This window comes from Nannobrachium achirus (assembly GCF_963921795.1).
Source record: "Nannobrachium achirus genome assembly, chromosome: 6".
NCBI lineage: Eukaryota > Metazoa > Chordata > Actinopteri > Myctophiformes > Myctophidae > Nannobrachium > Nannobrachium achirus.
The window spans coordinates 38,705,855-38,732,525 of NC_137815.1; the positions used below are offsets into that span (position 1 = coordinate 38,705,855).

General features: G+C 40.7%; 2 protein-coding genes across 2 annotated transcripts; both read right to left on the reverse strand.

The window, feature by feature from the left end:
- Positions 1 to 1,484: 1,484 nt before the first annotated feature.
- Positions 1,485 to 14,212, reverse strand: LOC308287439 (zinc finger MYND domain-containing protein 10-like; the record flags this gene model as incomplete). Its single annotated transcript, XM_080728612.1, has 12 exons — positions 1,485 to 1,581; positions 2,168 to 2,293; positions 2,403 to 2,524; positions 2,979 to 3,104; positions 5,568 to 5,740; positions 5,869 to 5,963; positions 6,443 to 6,531; positions 7,544 to 7,696; positions 10,457 to 10,510; positions 10,704 to 10,820; positions 13,601 to 13,709; positions 14,124 to 14,212. 12 exons carry the CDS (start codon positions 14,210 to 14,212, stop codon positions 1,485 to 1,487), a joined length of 1,350 nt encoding a protein of 449 aa, XP_080584738.1.
- A 157-nt stretch (positions 14,213 to 14,369) lies between these two features.
- Positions 14,370 to 25,272, reverse strand: nprl2 (NPR2 like, GATOR1 complex subunit). Its single transcript, XM_080727286.1, has 11 exons — positions 24,778 to 25,272; positions 22,241 to 22,332; positions 20,793 to 20,961; positions 19,678 to 19,786; positions 19,380 to 19,516; positions 17,778 to 17,875; positions 17,612 to 17,648; positions 17,385 to 17,478; positions 16,302 to 16,419; positions 16,059 to 16,201; positions 14,370 to 15,656 (listed from the first exon to the last, which is right to left on the reverse strand). Exons 1-11 carry the CDS (start codon positions 24,853 to 24,855, stop codon positions 15,589 to 15,591), a joined length of 1,143 nt encoding a protein of 380 aa, XP_080583412.1. The 5' UTR covers positions 24,856 to 25,272; the 3' UTR covers positions 14,370 to 15,588.
- Positions 25,273 to 26,671: the final 1,399 nt, after the last annotated feature.

Here is a 26,671-nt window from a genome sequence, read left to right on the forward strand (position 1 = left end):
AAAAGGACGTTCCCCATCTCATGCATCTAAGAGGTTCTCAAACATTAATGTCATGGACCCCCATACATGATTTGTTGTTGAAATGTTTAACAACATTAAAGTCAATGTTTGAAACTGCAGATCTACAAGCTCACAATGCGTTGTGGTGTGGTGCACTGTGAGCTGAGCTTGTCTATTTTCATTTTTTATATATAATTTGTAATTTGGGTGAACTATCCCTTTAATTGCAATGATTTAGTAAGGTAAGATAAAACTAATTTAAGAAGATATTTGTGATTACCATAAAATTACACATTCTGTGATGGGTGTGATCAAGTCCATGGCTTTAATAGAATGCACTGTAATTTACATAATTTATAGCATATTAATTAATAGCCTAGTCAATGTAAGCCTATTTATTTTGCTCTTCAATAGAAAGTGCAACTTTACACTAATGTATTGAACTTAGTAAATTGATCAACTGCAATAGGCCTACTGCAATATAATTGTGTAAACTCAGTTGCTAGAGTAAGATGATGTTTCAGTTTTTTTGTCTATATTATTGCTTACCATGATTTTGATTATCCATTTGATAAGAACATGAACAGCAGGAGTTAGTTTGCGCTGGACCTGTTGAAACTGAGAGATGGCTCTGGTTTGCCTACTTCTCTATATTTATGGTAAAATGTCATAGCAGTGGGCGTGGTTTACTCGTGCCACTAAAAAGCTAGATAGAATCAAGCCATCCATGATCCTTGTGAATCATGAGCATAAAACCTTTGATTCTGTGAAAATAAATATATACATTTGAATATTTCATTATATGATATACTATATAAGTCACGATTCACCAGGATTCACTAGGGCGTGATTCTAGGCTTAAAATAAAATAATTGATATATTTTTTGTAAATCTTTATGGGAAAAATGAATGGCAGATTTCTTTGTGGCACCTGTAAACTATGCCCACTGCTATGCCCTATTCACCTGTATACACCAGATAGTTTGCCTACTTTCTAATGTTAGCATTGAAGCAATACTATGCTGCATTTGTGGGGGAAATATAGGCTATTATTTACCATTCATCTACAATAGGCAAACATGAAGTCTATATGATGATGGTGTGTACTTATTTTCAGTATGTGATAATGGGTGAACAATAATGCTCTATCGCTAATAATTCTGGTGGAGCAATTGGGTTGAATGCTATTGCTAAGGTGCCTAGTGCTCACAGTATAAAATGATTGATAAAAAACATGCAACATTTTTAATTGAAAGCAAAGGCATTCACATTAATGGGTTAAATGGTATAAACAAAATGCTTACATTCAGAAATGAAAGCATTTTAGAACTCCATAATATTCCAGATCCAAAATCTTCAGCCTCCAGTTAAAGCATTGTCAACTTGACAGGTTTACAACAAAAAACGTGCAGTCATGCAGCCAGTTCCCATTGTAACTGGTGCATATAGAGACACATGGTTGCTTGGTCTCTCATTTGCCAGTCTTAGGCCTTGATATTCAAATCCTTTATCTTCTCTGTAGCCTCAGTCATCAGCTGGCATGCGGTCTTGTGCTTGGGCCAGTGCTTCACCTGGCATTCTCTGAAAGACACAGTGGGACAAAGACTTTAGTCTCATCAACAGATAAATGATGTGGATTTTCGACCACATACTTTGTCACATGCTGTGACATCAGTCATCGGAGACTTCAGTTATCTATGACTTATCTATGATGACGCATCATCAAAAAGTATTAACCATGTGAAAACAATTAGGCGGTACTTCTGGGGCCTACTTTCAGTAAGCATGCAAGTGTGGCGCTGATGGGTTCAGCGTTTTGTGAGATGTGCTCCGGACAGTCAGACGTACGGACGGACGGACGGACACACACACTAGTGATGGGCAATCCCTTTAATTTCAGTGAATTAATCATTTCGTTCTTGTTCACGGTAATGATCCGTTCAAACGATTCGTTCACGTTCACCGTTCATAGCATGATCGTCTGAATCACTCATGAACGACACATCACTAACACATCACTAATATACACACACACACACACGCACACACACACACGCACACACGCGCACACACACGCAAACATAAACTGAACACAAAATGATGCCCAAACCCTATCTAAGATCTTTCATCTTTGTTTCAACAGGTATTATAAACACCGTACTCCTACCTGTTACAGTACCATTCTCCCTGGCAACGAGAGCATCTCTTTGTAGCCTCCTGACCACAGGATCCGCACTTGGGTTTGTCAGGTATTAAACTTTCCATCACATCCAGGTTATATGTCTGGGCCAACCTTGTTAATGGCAGTTAAAATAATAGTTAGCTCACAAACATATGCTTGAAATGAATATACATTCTGAAGCTCCTCCAGTAACCAGTTAAGAATGCATTTGGAGTATTACCTGTGAGCTTGTTGTCTCAGGTCCTCCTCAGAGGGGTTGAATGTTTCTTTGACTTGATATTTAGCGATGGCCTTCCACTTACCGCCGTTCTCATGCATAATGTGGCTCCACATTTCTGGAATCTACGAGAATAGGTATAGAAGAGGGTGTGTAAAGTGATAGTTTTGTTCAAATATGTGTTAAATGGGTCATTTCTGTTTGTTCAGTAACAGGGTTCTCCAACTCTTTAGTAAACTGAAAATACATTTACAGGTCAGGATACCAATTTTATGCAATCATGAGAGTGAACACATACAGGATACAGGATGAAGTGTAATTGGAAGTGATGAAACAAAGACAAGAGCAGAAAACAAATTGCCTTTGAGGGGATCCTTCTAAGTGGATTGGCATCTGAACTTAAAATGTATTTTCTGTTTTTTTTTTAAGCTGGAAAGATGCGGAGACCCATGTTACTATAACTATGAACAAACACTACGTATATAAAGCAATGATTATTATCAGAATATACATATCGCTTACACTCCATTTAGAGCAGATATAATGTAAGGATAGATTGGGTTCCTGGTGTGTGTTTACCTGTTCCAGAACGAGTTCCTTCTTTGGCGGGGCGGGGTCTGTCATAGCAAGTTCAGCCAGAAAGCGCTGTAGTGTTGCCAGGATCGGCAGCTGGTCGACTAAAACCTCTGTTAAGAACCCCCGGAGCTACAGAACATGGATATAAAGCATAGTTTTAGAGCAACATTATCACCATTGTCTCCTAAAATAGTTTAGTAATATTCTCATTATTAATGTATCTTTTATCTGAAACTCAGAGTGTGTTCAAAAGGAACCAAATGGACCCTCATGGGTCCATTTGGTTTCTTTTGAACACTGTGTCTCTGCCAGGCATTATGTCGAGGTGTCCATGAGTAGCAGGGTTGGATTTGCTTTGGAGGATGAGGGTGAATCCATGCCTCTGCATTTGATATCCCACTGCTGGCCCTTCATTTTCATGCCCTGATCTACAAGCTCGCAGCGTGGCACCGAGCTTGTAGATCTGCTATTTTTTGAAAAATTGTGAACATCTGTGCTGAATATTTCAAATACTTCTAAGGTTTTTTTTTTTTTTTTTTAAATGTCAGTGGTGCTTAAATCCTTTCATGTGAAGGACCCCCAAAATGATATGTATTTGGCCACGGACCCCCATCTCAAAATATTTAGTTCAAGGGACCCCCCAGAAGCAGAATTTGAGTTACAAATGTTCGCTTAAAAAGTACATATATTCAAAGATTTGCACACATTTTCACGACTTTTCAAAAATAGCAGATCTATATCAGCTATTTTTCAATATAATTAAGGCCCCTCCACCTTGGGCCCTAGTAACTCAGTCCCCCTCCCCCCTTGTGACACCCCTGATCATGACAGTACTACAGGGCTTAAGTAGTTCAGCTCAGCCTCTGTTGTTTTTACAAACAGAACCCTGTTTAGCAGGACACTTAACCCCTAACTACTCCTGACAAGCAGGCTGGACTGGAGTCTTGCATTTGTTTGCCATCGGCGTGTGTTAATGTTTGTGCGTGCGTGCGGTGGATGAATACGAGGGACACATTGTCAAGCATCTTGAGAGGTTGTTAGACCATCAAAGTGCTACAGTATTTGAACACAAGAAAGATCATTCATCATTTACGATGTAGCCTACATTACTGGGGCTTGTTAGGTAATTAATGTGCCAGGAAGTCTGAGACAAAAACTAATAATAGGAGGAAACACTCTCAGCCAAAACAGACCATGGAAACCTGACCTGTCCTCTAAGGAGTGAGGAGATCTTCATATGTTGTGTTTTTGGAAGACAATGGTTGTGCACGGACATACTTCCTGAACTACTGTGTTATTACAGTTAATCTACAGCCAGTGTATTAGATGATACTGACTGTGGTTCAGCAGCTGCTGGGATAGAGGAAGATCTGTTTGATTTAATATAACACGTACACTATAGTCATTGTCATCGTTGTCCGGCAGAAACCTGTGTCCCAAAGCGCGACTTTCCAGGAAAGGAGAAAAAAAAGAACCAGTGTTCCAATGGATCCAATGTAGTTATAAGCTCTTGTTAATACCTTTCATTGGTTCAATATTTATAAAAACCCATAGACAGAATTAAAACACTTTCACTTTACATAAAAATAGGGGATCTACAACCTCACAACGCACTGTGCGCTTGCTCAAGGCAAGACAACATTTGATAACGTTTCCTTGCAGATCATGCATATCGGTGTGGGACAGGACAGGTGGCAGCAATACTCCAGCTAAAAACCATACTGGCACAATCAATATAAAGCCTCACGTTTGGCTATTTTGCTGCTCCTGACTCATCAGACAAGACTGCCAATGTCAGTTGCTGAATGGGTGTATTTTTATTTGTTCTCTTATGAAAGCTCCATATTTCCCTTTCATCTAGCCTCCAATATCTGCTGACAGGTAATGTTAGGAAGAAATATGTGGCAAGCCCTGTCACCTGGGGTGACAGAGCTTTCTCAGTTGCAGCCCCCTCCCTTTGGAACTCACTCCCACCTCACATCAAAGCCGCCCCCACCCTTACCGTGTTCAAAGCTTCCCTCAAAACCCACCTTTTCTTTCTCCCCTCAGGGTGGGTGGGCAGATGTTAGGGTTTGTTTAGTTTTATTGTAACTTTCTGTATTGTATTGTTTTGTCTGTGCCTATATGTATGTCCTGTATTTTAAAATGGATAAAACCCAATAAAAAAAATATATGTACAACAAAACAAAAAACTTTTCAGACTCGCTTTCCCACCCTAAATAAAATCTGCCTTTCTGCCTTTTAGTCTTAGCTTAATACTTTTCTTTTCACTCAATTTTAACCTTTAAAATCTCTCCTTATAAAGTGGTTTATTTTGCGTTGTCTTTGTAAAGCGACTTTGGGTACTGAGAGAAGCACTATACAGTATAAATCTGATGTATTATTATTACATGTATTATTAGGAGAATTTGAGAATATCAATTTTGGTTAGAATTGATTGAAAATAACTTGTACTTGACGTTTAGACTCATATGATATTGGTAAATTCCAAATATTATCAAAGTATACGGTGGCACCCCTGGACTGGTCTCACTAGGCTAGTCTCACGGCACCCACTTTGAGAAACCCTGACCCGTGTTATTCCCTACATACCTTCAGAATCTGGTTCTTGTTGAAATTGTTGAAGTCGTATTTCCTTTGACATTCTTCCCTTAGCAGCAAGTTGAACAGGGCGATCCAGACCTGACCGTCCAGCGTTGTCATCCTCAGGTGGTCCTCTGATGGAATCTTCTGCCATCTGTTGTTCATGTACTTTTCTACCTCACCTATAGAGGACGGCAAACGGGGACAAATGTGGGAGACAAAAATATATACATTACAGTTTCAATTATTAACAGATGTGAAAATATTGACATATTTAATTTAGAAAAAGTCATGTCATGTGATACAGTACCTGCACTGTAACGACTCCAAGGGCAACAGTCCATCAGCTGAACCAATACACACGGTAAATTATGGGTGCACAGCATGCGATTGATCACACTGATACTGTTAAAAAAGGGGGGAAAAAAGAAACCGTTTTCATCAGCAGCATTTTTTTTATCCCTATACACATATACTTCTTTCTGATCTGATTCTGGAGGATAAATTCCATGTTCATTTTATCATATAAAATTGATCTTCAGGGGCGTCCGGTGGCCTACTGGTCAAGGCGCATACCACATAGGCACCGCCACATAGGCATGGTGGCCGCGGCGTCGCCGGTTCGATTCACAATCCGGACGACCTTTGTCGCATGTCACTCCCCATCATGAGCATGTAGATCATGTAGATATTGTGTATCATTATTTTATGTTTTAACTATTGAAAAATAGCAGATATACAAGCTCACAGCGCGGCACCGAGTGCCGCGCTGCAAGCTTGTAGATCTGCTATTTTTGAAAAATTGTGAAAATTAGAATTTTGACCCGATTCTATAAGTGTCTTTTGAATCCTTCTAAGACTTTTTGAAATCCCCATTGACAAACCTGTCAGCATGATCGGTGATATATCGCAGCACAGACAGGGCCTTGAGGGTGATATCAAACTCCAGTGCAGCACTCTGGACCTTCAACTCCTACACCGGGTTAGAAGAAAATATGAGTTCTTGGGGCTGTCACGATTATGACATTTTACTTGACGGAGTAATTGTCGTTCAAACAACTGCGATTAACGATTCAGTTGTGTTTCTAACGTTGAACATCGTGAATCAAAATTGCATTTCTGTTTGGCTTTTAGGCTTCGTAATCTACAAACTCAAAAACGTGTTGCGATGCGACACACTTTGAGCTTGTAGATCTGCTATTGCCACTATTTCTTTTAAATGTTTGAAAATATATGAAAACTGTAACTTTATCAGACAATAAAATAAAACAATGCTGTTTAAAGAGACTTTCCCACCTCCCCCAACAGGGAAATTATTATGACGAAAAAGAATTGCGATTATCTCAAATAATTTCCGATAATGTAATAATTGTGACAGGCCTAACTGTTCTACTGCAGTGTTTGTAAACCCTACTACATTGTTTGTGAATGTAATTCACAGTGCATTACATCTGATAAGTCAGTGGTTCTCAACCTGTGGGTCGGGACCCTCAGGGGGGTCCCCAAATTAGTTTTGGGGGGTCCCCAGATGATTAACTTAATGTGCAATGTTGTTTTCTCACTCAACAGTAAACAAACCAGCATAAAGTTGAAGTGTATAGATAGAGGGTATCTGCACATTTATAAAGTGACAATTTAAGGACTTTTTAATATCTCTAAAATGACAAATTAAACATTGGCCAAATTGTCAAATATTAGAGGCAGAGATTGTGAAAATAGCCGATCTGCATGCTCACAATGCCTCGCGTTGATCGGCTATTTCACTATATAACTGTAATATACAAAATGTAATGCCTCAACGCGAGGCGTTGTGAGCATGTAGATCGGCTATTTTCACAATAGAACTGTAATATACAAAATGTAATGCCTCAACTCTTAGTGCTCATCAGGGTGGGGGGGTCCCCAGTTAAAATATGATTAGTTTGGGGGTCGCGGCTTGAAAAGGTTGAGAACCACTGTGATATGTAACCATACTGTATAAACACCTGTAGTGTGGATGCATCAGCTTGCAGTGCTAGGTGATCTCTGTCCTGGGAAGGCGCTCCCTCCCTGGAGGTCTTGCTGGCCAGCAGGGTGAGCTTGCGGTGGCAGTAATCCACCAAGTCTAGCACGGCATCGTCAGCTGCTTCACATGAATCCTGCGCCACACCAATTGGTTTTTAAAACATTTTTCAAAACTAAAATAGCTGCTGATCTACAAGCTCACAAACCAACCCAGTGGCTTTGTGTTTATTTAGTTTCCGCCCTGAGTTTTGGGAGTGTTAAATACCTGATGGGTCATACCAAAAGACTATCAAATGCCTCCCTGCTTGGCAGTCAGCATCAAGGGTTGGCTTGGGAGATATGTCCCTTTGTCCTACTAGTGCAGAGGTGGTTCAGCATTTATTTACAGAGGGCCATACTGACTTCGATAAAGTGAGTGAAGGACCACACCAGGGCCGGTTCTAGATTTCTTTTGGTGGTCCCCCAAAACCAGGGGTGAAAGTGGCTTGAAATTCTTGCTGGAACTTCCTGAGATGAAAATCAGGGACACCTCTTGGCCGCGGCTGAATGAAAATCATGAAATATGAAAATTAATGATAGTGATCCACAGATAAGCCCTAATCATTTTGATAATCTGTTACAGGCTATCAAAAGAACCTACAGTAGCATGTTCACACTTCTGAGTGTTACTTGCATAAGCATATCTTATGTAAACCACACTTCACAACCAAATATGTCTGAGAAACTTTAACATTTCCTTCTTCTGCTGTGTGTTTTTAAAAGTGTTGCATAGTGAGTAGCCTACTGAAATCTTTATTTGATATTTTCGTGCCCTCTCGTTTTAACAAGAAACATGGAGGCTGCCATGATCAACTAAAACGTTGTCAGACAAACCTAACCTACAGACATTTTATTGAATGAGAGCAGGGTGGAGAGCAACTGTGGTTCAACAAGACCGTGATTGACTTTTTTTATTATGCATTGTAATTATGTATTTACATGTTTTTATAGGATATTTGTATGTATCTTATATGGACCCCATAGGATTATCTGTTGCTCCGACACCAGCTAATGGGGATCCATTAAATCCCCTACAATATGTGCACCTGATGGAGGCAATGCATGCTACACAGGTCACAGGTTAAACTGCATTCTACTAGGGAGTCAGTCGCTGCCAATGAAATTAGTGCTGAATTGTCAGATGTCATGAAAGCTGTGAAGAAGCTGTGAAGAACACACTAATCTACTTCACCATTCTGAGGCTTGATGGATTTTACATTGTCACGCGTTATGTATCTAGTCTACTCTAAGTCTTGTTTTTAAACTTGAAAATGTATAAATAAAATGAACTGCACAGAGCTGGCTGACAATTTCAATGACGATGTCTGGGTTGTGAGCTGCACAGAATGTTAAGGTTCTATGCAAGGCTACAATGCAAGCACCATTCACGTTTCTGTATGACAGAATGGAGAGAAATACGAATATACAGTATGGGGTCCCTGCTTCATCTCTGTATCAGCTAAGGGGTCCTTACGTTGAAGACCCCTGATCTTTCACAACAAGAATTTTCAGTAGCAAAATTAGCTTTTCTTTTTTTTTTGCTTTTTTTTTTACAGCTGTACTGTACTTTATCACTCTGTTGTACTCTGAGGTTGAATGAAAAGATGACTTGCATAAAACAATCCACGTCAATGCCGTATCAACTTTTAAATGACCATATACATTTATACAGTATCTTATCTTATCTGTTATGCACCACTCCAAAGGTCACTGATAAAAAACACGTTGCATTATGTTACAATGTGTTTTATTAATAAAAATGGACTAAAGGCAGATTCATCTGCAAGGAAACATTTGAGTACATAAAGATGGAGGAATGCAGGTAGTATGTACTCAAATGGTTAATATTAATTGCTATTAATTGGAGTCGAGTTACCGGTAAATTAATTTGTCTCAAAACCATTAACATATGGCAGCCTTTTAGAATGTAGTTGTTGTTGTTGTTGTTGTTGTTGTTGTTGTTGCCCATGAGTGTACTAGTGATATCATGTCCAGAAGGTGTACTTGTACACCATGGCTGGGGAATCTACTTTTACATAAAGCCACCACACGTTATAGAAACAGGAGATCCTCCTCCTGACCTGTAAGCCTACATGGGCTTGGGAACATTGGTTCCCAAGGCTACTTAATACAAGCTCACAATATGTCGCATTGTGATGCTTTGTGAGCTTGTAGATTGGCTAGTTTCACTATTTGCTATCTTTATAGAAGATATAAACATCCATGCAGGCACAATGTAGCCCACATTCCGGCTCTTACAAGTTATGCAAGAAGAACCAGCTGACCTCCCATAAGAAGGGGTCTGAGCTCCCATGGAGGCATGTCTGGGGGTCACTTAAACATTACCAACAACCATTATTTGCAGCATTTTTCAATATACATGTATTATGCATGTTAACAAGATAAATATGCTGAAAGAAACATGTTTTCCAAAACAACTAAACACACTAACGCTCTGTTTGTTGTGTGTTGTCAATTCAATGGGTTTGATTGATTGATTGAAGACTTTATTAGAAGTTTGCATAGGAAAAGGTACAGTTTCATGACGGGTTGGTTTACTTCAGGCTATTGACATTGCAGGCTTTCGGCTTGTTGTTGCAGTCTACTTGGGGAAGTGGGCTGGTGTGTGTGTGTGTGTGTGTGTGTGTGTGTGTGTGTGTGTGTGTGTGTGTGTGTGTGTGTGTGTGCGCGCGCAAGAGAGAAAATGCACCCTTAGGCACTTATTTATTTATCTCCATTCTCCGCCCCCTAAACCTATTTATTTTAGATCCCCCACAAAGCTCAATCCCTGTCTATATATGTACATAGCCCAGTACTGTGTAGCCATGTACAGTATTTATTGCATAAACACTCACCTTATGAAACATTATTGTTTCCAGCAGATTTATGATTGTGGCCTCATGATGAATCTAAGACAGAAAACCAGATGAGAAACTGCAACCCAGGAGTAATCTCACATCTGCATGCATACAGTCAGTAGTCCTATAGTCTCTCGATTACAGACCGCATTGCTGCAAAAGGGAAAAGAGCGACCGAACTTTTCCTTGACGATGGCTACCCAGATTATATATATTATATATAGTCCTCCTGACCTGTACTCACCACCATGTAAAGAGGAAACGTGGTCTTGGGATTGAAGTCTTGCAGTTGACAGAGAATAGGGAACACTCTCTGCTTCCACACTTCCACCAGAATCATGTTGTGGACTAGTGTAGGAATCTAGAGAGGAAAAGGAAAAATAAATAGACTGACCCATTACATTTCTTAAAATGACTTTTCTATGGATTACTCACCCATGGATATTTTCTGTCGTATTTCTAAGCCAATAATTTGAGGAGACTCTTTGTGTCTCCATAGGGAGCCACAGCTGGTCATCAAATTATTGGCTTAGGAATGCGACAAAAACAAAATAAATATCCATGAATTTAAGTCTCCATGGAGTCCATAGAAAAAAAGTCATTTTGGGGGTGAACTATCCATTTAAGTCAGTGGTAGTGTTGTAGTACTCGAGTCAATGACTCGTCTCGAGTCAGGACTCGAGTCCAATTTTTCATTGACTCGGTCTCGTCTCGGTCTCGCCCTCAATTTGACTTGGACTCGTCTCGGTCTCGGACCATTTGACTCGGGACTCGCCCCCCGCCGAGTCCACTCGAGTCAAGTCAAGTCAGTACAATGCAAAGGAAGAAATGTATATCCATATGTTGAGGAGCCCATTAACGTTAACATTAAGAGCGTTAAGTAATGCAGCATAGGCTATCTGACGCGCATCTGATAAGCACACGCACTACTGTAGCACGCACGCACACACACACACACACGCACACACACACACTGAGCCCCTGCAGCGGCAGCCAGCAGACAACACTGAACACAGTCCACTTTACTTTTCTTTTCTCCTACCTGCAGTATATCCTCGTGTTGTGTTCCAAATAAATAATTCCATAGTGTAGTAAACAGCTTCCAAACACGACGTTGTGTGTAGTTTAAATCATCCAAATCAAAACAACAGTGACATGGGGTATTTTTTTGCATTGTTTGACAGGCATCAGACTAAAATGACATAAGGTATTTATCACCTTAAATAATGAAATGCAAACAGGCATGTAATGTGTTTGAATGGGGAAACTAATAATTAATTTTTGGTCAAAATAAAATAGTTTTTCATTAAGATAACATTTTGTTTAATAAGTTTTGCCATAATCATGCAGATCTATTACAACGACAGAGCTAAAACAGCAATGTTTAAAATGTTATAGCCTAGACTACATTAGTATAATTATTTTGTAATTAATATTATTTTTTTAATATCATGACATTAGACTGGATAATCATCGCCTGTGATTTGGGATATTGTACTACAGTATAAGTCTTATTTGTACTATTATATTGGCACTCAAAAGTAGGCCTACTTGTTCTCTGCCTGGGGGAAACATTTTCATTGGAGCAACTCTAATGTCTGTTTGGGAAAAATGGTAGCGGCAGTAACTAGTTAATACCTTTAAGTAAGGAATACTTTTTAAAAGTAACCTTCCCAACCCTGGTACTAATTTAGAGAGAGACTGAACATAAATTAATCCATCATTCACCATATGTGATTGATGTCATTATGTAAAAACGAGCAGACATTTACAATTGCATTTGGCTCACAACATCACATTCAGCAATGGAGTAGCCTACTGTAAAATGCCCTCAAACCTAAGGTGCCGGCTACATGGAGCTGGATATTTTGGCTGTGAACCGGCATCAAACGCTTAGCCGGAATCGGGTCGCGGGGGTAACAGTTCCAACTGAGACCTCCAGATTTCCTTATCCCGAGCAACTTCCTCCACTCCCTCAGGGAGTATACCGAGGCGTTCCCAAGCCAGTTTGGAGATATAATCCCTCCATCTGGTCTTGCACAGCAACCAAAGGTAATTTGAGGAGACCTATTATTGTTTTAATAAAGAACAAAGAACCCTCATTCCCCCAAAACAACTAAACAAAAACAACAACAAAAAAAGGTTGTAGCCTACCTAAAAAAAAAAAAAAAAAAAAAACGGGTTTTGGGGACTCGATTCAGTCTCGCCTCCCGTCAGACTCGGACTCGACTCGGACTCGACTCCCGTCGGTCTCGGACTCGACTCGGACTCGGCCCCCTCCCAGGGGGTCATGACTCGGACTCGACTCGGACTCGAACCTCATATGACTTGGACTTGACTTGGACTCGCTTTAGGTGGACTCGACTACAACACTAGTCAGTGGTTCTCAAAGTGGGATACAGGGACCCCCAAGGGTCCTTGAAGGAGTTCCACCTCTTAAGCCCTATTTTATACTTTAAAAGATTATCAGAAATTGTGAAATATTGTACTGTAGATCTGCTACTTTTGCTAAATTGTTTGAAAATGATTCTCCTATAATGATGACCAAAATATGGACACAAGGTTGCTTAATTTCAGAATAATTTCACTGGCTAGAGATTTGCTCAACTGAGAATGACTATTCAGATCATATATGGTTTCACTCACCTCTGATCTCCCAGTCACCACCTTTAGTGCTGTATAATAGTATACTGTACTGCTGTTATACTACATTTAGGACATCATTCTAATTCTGTCTACTCATTGACAGATGTAGAATTCTGTACTAAGAAAACCCTTTTCAAATGGGGGTCAGTGGCCTAATGCATATCCATTTGGGGGTCCTTGAGAGAAACATGTTTGAAAACCATTGGTTTAAGTGATAAAACAAGTATGCTCCATTGCTCATCAACCCAGCAATAAGCCATAAGCATCACTGGTTTGCTTTAGCTGATCTAAAGGCCGTCGTCATCTACAGCAGTGGTTCTCAAAGTGGGGAATCATTTTTAGACATTTCTTAACACAAAGCTTCTCTTGCAGGGGCCCCTGACAGAGAAGGAGGTCCATTGCCAAACATATCAATTTGGGGTTGATAAGAAAATGTTTGAGAACTACTAGTCTACAGTATCCCAGGGCTGTATAAGGCAGGAATATAGCATTTACCTTTTTGTGTAACACAAGTATGTCCTTGACGAAGTCATCATGTGTGGCAGACACGTTCAGTATTGCCTGCATGTTTAGTTTCTCTACATATTCATGCTGCATGAACCACCTGGAAACACAGAGTGAACAAAATTACAAAAAGTTCTGACCTGGATTCAATACTGACAAAATAACACAATATAATAAAATAAATTATACACAAATAAGAGAAGTAGGTCTACACTTATCTGTATTGGCCATAGCAAAACCAGCCACTAATAATAATACTACCAAATAACTCATAAACCATGCAGCCACTTCCATATTTAACCACATTCAACAGATATAACACAGCACAGATGCTTGTTTTGTAGCATTGAATTTACATCTAACTTATTCCTGTATTTGGCTATTTTTCATTCACAGTGTTCTTGTATGGCTTGCATAATAGTAGGCTATAACATAGTATTTGAAGACTGTTACTGAAATCACAAACTTGTTTACTGCTAATATTTTGCTACCGGTTAGCTTCTTTATTCATCACCTTGCTGAGCCTATTTCCCTGAGGGAGAAAGTTTCCAGACCTCGCACATATCCCTCTGCTTCATCAGGATAAATGACTGACGTATCCATTCAGGAGATTCAGTAAGTTAGCTTATGTATTTAAAAACAAAACAAAAAAAGCGAAGGACACGAAAGAAGCACACAAGTCTAGTTGTTTTGACAATGCTTTAGCTGGTGTTGTGCTTTATTTATTTCACCGTGGTTGTCATGGTTACTGCAAACCAATATGAGCCACATTCGTACATGCTCTTTGCCGCCAGTGGGGGGCGGTAGAACCCCGCATGACGATCACTCACTGAAACACACAGGCCACTTGTCTTTAAGAACACTATCATAGTATTTCAGTCAATATTGTAATGTAAATATCACTTTAATCATTACTACTGTAAGAGCAAAAGCATTATTAAAAGATAAACCATAACTTTACACAAACAATCATACGCTTTCATAAGGGGTCATCACCGTGTTGGCTTGTGGTTAGCTCTGGTCCATAGCGTTAGAAGGACTATGGACCAGAGCTAGCTTGTGGTGGACATTTTTGTCAAAATATATATAGGCATATATATTTTTGCCATGGACATACAAAATGAGCAGACAATAATATTATCAGAAAAACAAAGAGATAGCCCCGAATGACCATAACAGGTCTGTAACTCTGAGAGTGTACAACATGGAACCAAATGAACCCTAGTTAGTGGTCCTTGCAAATAAAATGTTTGAGAACCACTCGTACTTGTGGACTCATAATGTGCCATAGTGTCAAAGTAAATCAGTGTCATACATATTCTGGAAGAAAAGAAAAACCCTTGATGTTCAGTAATTGGCTATTATGGTCAAAATACAAACATTATAATGGAAAACAGAAAATCTATAATTTGCCACAGACAAGGCCAAATCTTTGCCACGGACACATGTGTACGGACATACTGACGAGTCACGACCCCTGGCTTTCATTCACCTTTACACTAAGCAAACTTTATTCTAATTGAAGGCTTCAGGGTCAGGGGGATAGGCGTCTTTGGTTGAGGCAGCTTGATGTCTTATAAATAACAGGCAACTGTGGATGATCGACCATAAGGCTCAAAATCTGGTCACTTTCTTATGGCTCGTTTCAACTAGGAAGGCCATATGGTAACAGGTCAGGTGGGCATGAGGGAGTAGGGACATCCGGGCACCTCGTTGTATCCACAGAGAACCTCCCAAAACCTGAAATGTTCCAGAGCGTTCCTGAAGTTCTGAGTTCCCAGAACCCACAGGTTCCCAGAAGTTACGGTTAATACATACTAAAATTAGGCTCTGAGAACGTTACCTGAAACCAAGCTGTAGCATATGGAAAAAAAATCCTGAACCAGTTAAGTACATTACACTGCATTGCATGGCATGGTACATTTAGTTCTTGCAGTCGAAAAGAGCCATTAGTTGACATTGGTGTCGTATGCCTCACGTCACTTCCAGCAGACAATGATGTTTGGGTCATTCTCCAGACGTTCATCCAGTTCTTTGTAGCTCATTCCTGTTAAAAAAGAAAACAAGGCAATGCCAGTCAGATAGAATGCCGTTACAATCATACATATTTACTAAAATCATTGTGTTACTATGGGTCCATGAAATGCCCAGAGGTCCATCAAAGAAAGAACCCAATAGTGATGCCAGATGTTTTTAGTTTAATGCATCTTGATTGAACGTTTCTATTTGAGAGAATTTAACTCGCAACTTTTAGATAGCGTTTTAATTATATTAAAAGAACATTTAACTCAACAATTAACAAAAATAAATACAATACACAAACTGATCTTATTTTAAGCTGTATTACAACAATAATCCACAAGCTCACAACGTGTCACATCAGCAGCATACTTGCATATACAAATGTTCATTTACATTTTCAACCACCAGAGCGACATTATAATCTTGCCTGTTTTGCAGCAGATTTCGTCATAACTATGACAGCCAGTGTACAGGCGAGGGGGGCGGCTCCTCTCGTCACGGATCATCTTAACCGGATACTTCTGCAGTCGCCGAATCAGGCACTTCATCAAACCAAACTGTATGAGTCTCCTGAAAGAGTTGACAACCGTAAAATTAGACACCACAAGAGACCTCCTGACCTTATCCTTCAAATGCCATAAACACTTTTCAGGAACTGGTAATGACTGACCTCTCATCAACCCGTTGGAGTTGCTGCGAATAACGAGAGCAAAGGTCCCGTACCGTGGTTCCTGGAGTCAGACCACAGTAGAGCTGGAACACGTCTCTCAGACCGGCCCTCTTCTGACCTGACAGACGATCAGAAACACAATGGACCTGATTCACTAAGCTGGCCGTAAATAACGTGTAAATAAAGTGACTAAAGGACGGTGTATTTTCTCTAAGTAAAAACCGACGTGTAAATTCACAAAGGGATGTGTAAATCCCTCGAACGTGCAGATCACAGAGTTGTTCACCATTTTTGCCTAAAGGTCAGAGGTGCGTTCATGTTGGAGAGCATTGCTCCACGCCACATTTAAGAGTTAAGACCATGAAACGCAACCGGAAACAGACGAAAAACACCACTCTTCAAAAGGGACATCTCACACTCTCAAGATTTTTCAAAACATGTTCAATAATAGCTGATGTACAAGCTGCGAGCTTGTATGTCTGCTATTTTTCAATTGCCAGTGCTAAAATTCGAAAACGACACAGAAGCTTTCCAGATAAAAGCTTTTTTTTCGTTTTCAAATGTATTATATAGAAATAAATTGACACAAAGAAATTCAATTACTCAGATATAACGCCAAAGCTCTACATTACATTGTCCTACAACGGTATCGCAAAAATACACACATCGCCCCACCTTTTTGGGTTAGGATCCATTTTAGATTTTTATTTTTTCAGGGAGAGATGGGCAGAGACATGCAGCAAAGATCGTCGGGACTGGGACTCAAACCGGCGTTGCACCGACAGGCTACATTGGAGCCTAGGTGCCCGGACCGCTGATGTTGCCCCACCTTTAAGCTTATAATTTGTGAGCTCTTAGAGCTGCTTTTCTTGGTATTTCTGAATGTTTTTGACCATTTTAGCCTATAACGACATGCCCAAACCAAGGATGCCAGGTTGAAAGTAAACTGTTGCAGTGAGCCCACTGTCCATTTACGCTAATATATTAACTTTTATTAAATAAATGAATAAAATAGAAGAATACAAAAAGAAAAGAATATGTTTCAATTTCAAAAGGCAATTAACTCAAACCCAGTGTATTTACCGTGCTTAGTTACATAGTTAAGACATTCCTCTTGAATGGACTTGTCATCCATGAGGCTTTGGACTTTAGGCGTGGTGCAGTACACATTGGAATACTGTGGAAGGGTTAAAAGGGCACAAAACAATCAATCAGAATTCAACAAAATATAATCTTGAATGACCAAGATCAAGAAAGTCCAGATTTTCAAACATAGTAGCAAAAATATGCTGTAGGGTCTAAATTCATACCTGAAATATTGACACAAGAGTTACAATGCCATAATACCTATCATGGGGGCAGACAAAAAGAAGAAAAAGATGGGAAAAAAGGAACATTTGAAATGTATTCCTTGGCTTTATTAGGCAATTAATCATTGGTATTTATATTTGAATAGTATAAGTATAATCAACTCACAGGAGGTTCTGCACAGCTATGCGGACAAGATTCAGCTCTACATCAGCCTCAGCAGAGATTTTCTGTATATGTCTAAACCCGTCGATATAGGCCAGGATCTGCAATTGAATAAATAACATTATGTTTATATCAGATGTATTTAATCAGTTACACTAATATGCTGATAATAAGAGTGTCATAGAGATGAAGCCTTTTTGTTTTTGGATAAATTAAGACATTTTGTATTGTACCAAAGGCTTACTACTGTATATGAAGCGGTATGTTTTATAACATTATGCTCTACACATAATCAAAGAAAAAGCACATATCAGCTTCAAAACTAACGTTTGCGATATTAACCGGTGTAATTTATGCTGTGATATTAACCAGTGTAATTTATGCCGTAGAACAAAATATTAAACCTCTCTTTGGCCACAGAACTTATATTTATGCATAAATCAAAACCCTGAAGATAAAAATGTGGGGTAATTGAGAACTAATTTCTGTGTTTTAAGTGTTAAACCTTTAAAACTCTATCAACTTTCTACCTTGTAACACCATAACCAAAGATTCTGGTTCTTAAATCAGTTTTAACGGTCCTTACATACTAGTGCAACTTGGTGCGATTCATTTAAATTAATTTAAAACAGCTGTTTGTGTCATTAGAACATCCACACAGAACACAAATAATGGTAAATAGTGATTATCTTTTAGAAATCAGGTTGATTTTCACTGAAAATAAAAGCATCAACCTGTATGACTGTGGCATCATTCAAATTTAAATCCATAGTTCGATGTGCAATATTCGCAAAGCATTTTCAGATTGTTAATTATTTGTGAATCGTGACGCTCCCGGTGTATGAGGACCTTAAGCTGCAAGAAGTTGCAGGAGAAGAAAAAAAATCACACCCGTGTGAAGTGGAGCTGTGTGTGTGTGTGTGTGTGTGTGTGTGTGTGTGTGTGTGTGTGTGTGTGTGTGTGTGTGTGTGGATCATGTGTACCGATTTTTGTGACATTTGAAGAAAATATGTAGGAAAAGGAGCAAAAAGTGTGTTTTGGAGAAAATTCAAGATGGCGGAAAATCTATCATGGCTCAAATGGGCGTGGCCTATATGGGGAGATGCGTCATGACCCAAGGAATCCAGGGAAAAAATATTTTTAATTTTCCGACCTACGGTTCAAGAGTTACAGGCCAAAACGTAAAGTGGGGTGTTATGGCGCCACCATGCGGCCAAATGACACAATTATTTTTTATTTAATCCTTGAAATGATTATGAACCTCCTCTCCAAGTCTTGAAACTGTAGCCCCTATGGTTTGCGAGAGACAAATAATTGAATGTGAGTTTTTGCGATTCCCATTATAAGTCAATGGGGAAAATTAATTCACTAATAAATTAATATCAATTAAACTATAGAACCTTTCTCTTAGAAAAGTAATAGCCCACGATTCCCGAGTAAGCCGGTCGATTTGACATATGGCGCGAGTGTGTGGTGGCAAAACTGTGGGACTAGTGGCGTGCCGAAGTTTAGGAAGTTCAGGCTACATACACACACACAGACAGACACACAGACAGACAGACAGACAGGGAGCCTGTGCTTCACACAGCTCCAAAAAAGCAACACCTGCTGAGTGGTGAGATCCCATTGGGATTTGATGAAGTGGTCTTTGCATTGAGTGAAGACAGGCACATCATACTCCTGCACAATCAGGGGGTCTTTGCGCTGCTCGATGAGTTTTAGGTGGATAGTGTTAGATTCGTCTGAGAGAGACAAAGATGTGAGGACTGGTAAAAGACTTTATAACACTGTAATATCACAAATACCCAATATACAAATAAATACCTAATAATAATGAATAGCATTTTTATAGAGCTTTTCTAAGTACTCAAAGCTTTAAAATATACATTGGGAGGTGAAATACCTATGGGTAAGGTGCAAGCTCCCGTTGCATTTAATTCCTCTAACAAGGTTGACATTATGGGTAGAAGTTTCTGCTTGCTCTCCTCGTTGGATATAAAACCAGTCTCCAGCTGCATGTAGAGAAAACAGGAAGACTTGGGTCTCTAGCAAAATGTGCATCAAAATCAGTTTAATTTCAGAAATAGCAAATCTACAAGCTCGCTGTGAGCTTGTAGATCTGCTATTTTTTAATAGTTAAAGCATAAAATAATGGTTAAAGTGGTTCAAATCTAAAATTACACAGATTTGCGTTCAGACTATTTCAGACTAGACTATTAGAAACTTTGCCGATCTACAAGCTCACATCGCAATGCAAGCTCATAGATGGGATATTCATTTTATTTATCTTTTGACAAAATCTTGACAAACAGAGCCACTGCTCAAAACAACATAAATATTGCAATGACAACAAACATTGTGACGATGGTGTGATCATGACCACATGTCTACACTAAGTGGTGCTCTCCAGCCTCTAGTTCAGGGGTTTTCAAAGTGGGTGATGGGGCACCCTGGGGTGCCGTGATGGCAGTCCTGAGGTGCTGCGAGATAATTTGATAATATTTGGAATTTATCTGGACACTTGAAAAAATATTTAGTATCATTTTAAACGTGAAGTACAAAGTTATTTTCAGTCAGTTTGAACCAAAATGGCAATTATCTGAACGTTTTCCTCGCAAAATAATCACAAAAATATCGTCACTGTCGGGCAGAAATCTCGTATTTCCAAGTATCAAATGTGTACTTCTTTTGGTAAAGCAAAGCCCTGCTTCATCATACAAGACTGTCGCACAAAACTAGTGAAAACTGCCGATCTACAACCACACAACGCCTTGCGATGCGAGGCGTTGTGTGCTTGTACTGTAGATCTGCTGTTTACACTAGTTTAGTACATTTTACAGATGATAAAAACAAAATGAACGGTTTTGGACATACACCCGTTTCCACCCGACAACGACAATATGCTATAAATATAAGGTGCTGGGAGTGAAAATTATAATGTAGGGGTATTTGGATTAAAATAATATTCATGGGGTGCCCTGAGACAAAAGAGTTTGGGAACCCCTGGTCTAGTTGTACCTCCAGTGTTGTGAGGTACCCTGACAGCTTCTTGACGATGGGTTCCAGGGCACAGGTCTTGGTTTGTGCGTCGCACACAAGGCCCAGGTTGAAGAGAAGAGCATTACGACTGTACTTCTTGTGCTCGATGCACACCGGACAGCCGATGAGCTTCTTACCCATGGCAGTTCTACAACAGTCAGAGATATGTGATGTAAACACACAGTGGTGGAAGAGGTACTCACATTTTGTACCAATAGCACAATGCAGAAATACTAAAACAAATAAAACTCAAAATGACTAGAAGTACAAAAGTATTTGCATTAAAATATACTTAAAGGGGTACTGTCACCTAAAGGGGTTGAGGGGCAGATTACACTGTGACATGACATGAGCTTCTCTGAAAACGGTCTGAAACAGTCTGAAGCTCATGTCACAGAGTGTAATCTGCCCCTCAACCCCCAACAACGGCTGACCAGTACAGTAAGTAGTCATACAGTCAGGCTATACAGACAATTCATTTGATTGGCTTATAATTGCACATCCCCACAATGACATCATAAAAATATTAACTTGTTTTTTAAGATGATTCTTAAAGTGACAGTAACCCTTTAGGTGACAGGTGACAGGACGACTTCACCACTTTTCAACCTATCTTCATAATCCTCACTAATGTTCATGATAAAATAGCATATTTTTGGGCAGGTCAGAAACCCATAGTCTTGTGACATCATCGATGGAGAATACAAGCTAACAGAAAATGCAGGCTTTCTATTCCTGAAAAAGTTGCAATGTTAAAGTGGAAGCCATAATAAAAATAAAAATATTTTTTCAAAAATATTGTTAAAAAAAAAGAGATCTGTCAAACGATGATGTCAAAAGACTATGGATTTCTGAACTTCCCACAGCTCTCCTAAGAGACTTGGACAGAGTAGATTTTCTTTTTGCTATTTTATTATGAACATTAGTGAGGACCTATTATATGAAGACAGGTTGAAAAGTGGCAAAGTCGTCCTTTAAGTACTGAAAGTAAAAGTACTCATTTTGCAGAAAGTTGCCAAAAGTATCAAAATGCTTTGAAAATAGCAGATCTAACAACATGTCGTGACCTTGTACATCGGCAATTTTCAAATAGCCTAAGTATGGATAGGGCTGAAGTGGTAAATGCATTAACCGTTAATGCATGCTTGTAATAATAATACAAATCTACAAAGTAACTAAAGTTTTCAAATAATTGTAGTGGAGTAAAATAATAATATTGGCCTCTGCAATGTAGTGGAGTAGATGTAAAAGTACAGAAAATTGGAATTACTCCATCCATCCAGGTGTACAGTACAGTACTTGAGTAAATGTACTTAGCTACTGTAACACTGTACCATCAGCTGGAAAGAAAAAAAAAAGAAAAAAAAAATTTTTCATTTAATGCAGTGTATCAAAAGGAAAACACCCTCCCAGTGCCCCGTACATACACAGTGATGAGTTTGTTCTGCAGTTCTGGCTTGGTGATGATGTAAACTTGCACCGTGTCAAACAGCTCCCGTGAAATGTACTCTTCTGGGACCTGTTGAGCATGGACACGTCAGACAGGGTGACAGCTTTCAACCCTTTTTCATATCAAGGTCCCAGATCCCTTGGTTTGGCATTTGAGCCATGGACGACCATTTGATGAGATTTAGCCTCTCAGACCCAAGACTTAGAAATAATTGTCTCCACCAGCCGAAGGCTGAGGGAGAGTATGTTTTCCCCTCCGTCCGTCCGTGCGTCCGTGCGTCCGTCCGTGTGTCCGTGTGTCCTCGCAGTTTGTGTGCAGCTAATCTCAGTCGCCGTTGGCCCGATCGCTGCCAAACTGAGCACACACACTCCCTGGATGCCAATCTAGAACCTCTGCCCCACATTTTTCAAATCAGCCTCATGGTGGCGCTATAACAGGCCGATTTGTGTGGCCTGGTTGTTACCAGCTAATCTCCGGCGCCGTTGGCCCGATCGCTGCCAAACTGAGCACACACACTCCCTGGATGCTAATTCAGAACCTCTGCCCCACATTTTTAAAATCAGCCTCATGGTGGCGCTATAACAGGCCGATTTGTGTGGCCTGGTGGAGACCTGTGCTCGGAAGAGCACTGCTTCTAGTTATTGTTGTTGTCGTTGGATAAGATTTTGCCCACAATTTCATGGTGTAACTAGAAGCAGTGCTCTTCCGAGCACAGGTCTCCACCAGGCCGCTGCATGCATGATTTGAAACATTGTGTTCCAAAAATGTGTTTTGCTAAAGTCTACCTGCTGGTGGCGCTATAACAGGCCAATGTGAAAAAATCACACCCGTGTGAACTGAGCGGTGGTTTACCCACCAACCCCCCCCCCCCCCCCCCCCCCCCAGGCTAGTCTCAACAGCACCCTCTTACCCACCAACCCCTCCCCCCTTCCCCCCTGTGTGTGTGTGTGCGTGTGCCTGGCCTGGCCTGGCCTGAAAACAGCGCCCCTCCCTTAACATGTGTGGTCATAAAAGGTACTACACCACAGGCTTGAGGCTACATACAGACCCACCCACCCACATACAAACATACCTACACACACGGCCACGCTATGGAGACGGTGTGACCACCGCTCAAAAAGGTAGCATTTGTTCCTTGACCTAGTGGGAATATGTGTGGCAAATTTCACGGTAATCAAGCTGCGTTGATGATTTGAAGCATTTTGTTCAAAAACGGAGCAATCCTGCAAACTTTAGAAGCTAATATTAGCCAATCAGGATGGAATATGAAATATCAGACAGATCGGACTTGACCACATGACTATAGAGATACTGTGTACCGATATGCGTGATTTATGGATAAAATCTCAAGGAGTAATATCCAAAAATGTGTTTTACATAAGTCGGCCCAAAGGTGGCACTATAAAAGGCTGATGTGAAAAATGCAGGGCAAAGGTTTATCCTTAGCCTCTAAGGAGTGCGCTTACAAAGTTTGAAACTGATCGGTGGAGTTATAGGTAAAACCACAAATCGGCCTGTTATAGCGCCACCATGAGGCTGATTAAAAAAAATTAAGTGGCATTTCTTCCTCGGCCTAGTGGGAACGTGTGTGCGCGATTTCGTGATAATTGCATTTTGCGTTTGGGATTTGAGGCATTTTGTTCAAAACGGCTCAATCCTACAAACTTTGGAAGCCAATCTTAGCCAATCAGGATGGAATATGCAAAATCGGACAGATCTGTGTCGATCACATGACTGTCGAGATACTGCCTACCGATTTGTAGGATTTTTGAACAAAATCTGTAAGAGTAGTGCACAGAAATGTGTTTTGCGAACATCGGCCACTAGGTGGCGCTAGAAAAGGCCCATTTGAAAAATGTAGGGCAGAGGTTCTAGATTGGCATCCAGGGAATGTGTGTGCTCACTTTGGCAGCGACCGGAACAACGGCGACTGAGATTAGCTGCACACAAACTGCGAGGACACACGGACACACGGACGGACGGACGCACGGACGGACGAAGGGGAAAACATACTCTCCCCCAAGCCTTCGGCTGGTGGAGACAATGATGTGGTACCATAGGAGAGATAACAGGCAAACGTCAAAATAACAATTCTTCTACCATATTATTATTGTTATTATGATATCCTATGGATAGTACTGTGTTCTATCTGTCTGTCTTTCAATGTTATATGAGATACATAAAGCTTGTACCAGTGAACTGTACTCTCATGAAACTGTACCTTTTCCTATGCAACCTTCTAATAAAGTCTTTAATCAATCAATCAATCAAATTGTGTTGACTTCTTTAAATTAAGTAATAGATGTTTAACAATAATTTACTCTTGAGAGTGTCCATTTGGTTTCATTTTACACTTAGTTTCAAGAGTTACAGATCCATTTAGCTGGGGACCACCTGGAACCCCCTCTATAAAATGACCACTGGTAGAGAACCAACCACTGCATTCAGTGCATTATACAATCTATCAAAACGGTCTGTATCCCTACAAGCTCAGATGAATGGACGTGGACTTACCTGATAGGTAATTTTGGGACCTAAAGTAGGGTGGAACTCACTGAAGAATATGCATTCAATTCTGCTGCTCATTGCCATTGCACCTCTTTGGACAAGACAGCTATGGACAGTCACAAGACAACTTCCCTAATAACATGATGTTTTCCAGCACAGCTATTTTGAGAACAATGCCAAGTGATTTTAGTGAGATCCCTAGCTAACTATAGCTCAGTCTTAGCGCTCTTAAAAACAACAGCCTGTGCATTACATTAAATCACTGATGGATGTCACATCAATCATCCACACGACTCGAGCTAACAGCGGCTAGCTTGAATTGAATGAACTCTAGGCAAGGAAAAACGTTAGCGGCTAACAGCTATTAGGACTTGGACATGTGAGTGTGACCTATCGCCTTGAGGAACCTCTCTGCTGTGGAGTTCAAGAACTGAGTCTCATTTCCATTTCATCTCATCCATCCATGAACCAAAACAACAACAACAACAGCCCATCATTTACTGGAATACTACCGCGCATGGGTGAAGTGTGTTGTTGTGACGAGGCTGCTTGCTGCGCCGCTGTGGGAACGTTTCCATTCACATGAACTGAATGACCTGACTTGTTTTGTCAATTGGGATCAATTCGCTCTGCAGGTTGCGGATCCGATCTGGAACGGATACGGAAACGCACTGAGTGCTAGCGTGGAAACCTGTGTGCAGATTACCGGATACAGTAGGGCTGGCTCTAGAGCGGATCTGAGTAGTAGGGGAAAATAGAAACCACCAGGCGTTAGTTTTTACAGTTTCAGTGAAACGCCTGACGATGACGCCAAGGTTAGACTGTTTTGAGTCGTGGTGGCTATTATTCACCACACGTTGTACTTGTAACAAACACCAGAGTCAGTCAATGTATTTAGATTAGTGATTAGTGAAATAAAATACTCGGTCAGAACGTGCTTTATTATGGACTTGGTTGTGGTGTTTTGTGACACACTGTGACCGTCGTTCACATAGCATCCTCTGCTGCAGAACAACACGTGTGATCATGTGGAGAAGAGTTCTTCTGACTGAGTTGTGTAAACACCATGGCTTTCTAAAAGCCAGCTATGATGGAGTAAAGGTATGCTCTATATCTGATGGGATACTTTGCTTTTTAGCCTACTCCTGTGGTGGTTGTGTCTGTCAGATATAGTGGTAACACTTTCTCTTAACCTAACCTTAACTATTACTATTACATTACTTGAGCATTTATTAAGCTTCAATCATATGAAGTACAAGGAATTCATCATTACTTACTGCTTTAATAACACTATTAGTTAAGGGTGTTACTTAATATATTAATTCATATGAGCCTACATGGGGTTGGGGGGGGGGGGGGGGGGGGGGGGTTGTAGATCTACTTTTTTCGGTAAATTTTATGCCCAGCACGAGTGCTCATATTAGGGGAAGGATACCATGGATCCAGGTCTAGAGGGGGAAATTGGGAACCAGGCGCAAGGGGCCTTCACCGCTCCACTCGCATCCGACTCTGTGGCCTCGGCCTCGGACCACAGAGTGGGGGGCCACCTCCAGGGACCCCTGGCGATATGACTGTGGACTATTGCTCTGGAGAACCAGGCGGCCGCCGCCCTGCTCCTATCCGACTTCAGGGCCTCGGCCTGGGACTGCAGAGTGCACACGCTCAAGGAACCCCTCCAGTCCAGGGTCCCCGGAGCGGTGGTCCCTGGGAATCGATTCACATGGACCACCGCTCCGGGGACCCCCAGGACGGACGCAAAAGTGGTTGGAGGGGTTATTTTTCCGGCAGGAGGCGGGCAGCGCCGCCAGGGGGTCCCCAGAGCTCTGCGGCGGCCGCCTGGTTCTCCAGAGCCATAGTCCACAGTCATATCGCCAGGGGTCCCTGGAGGTGGTCCCCGGGG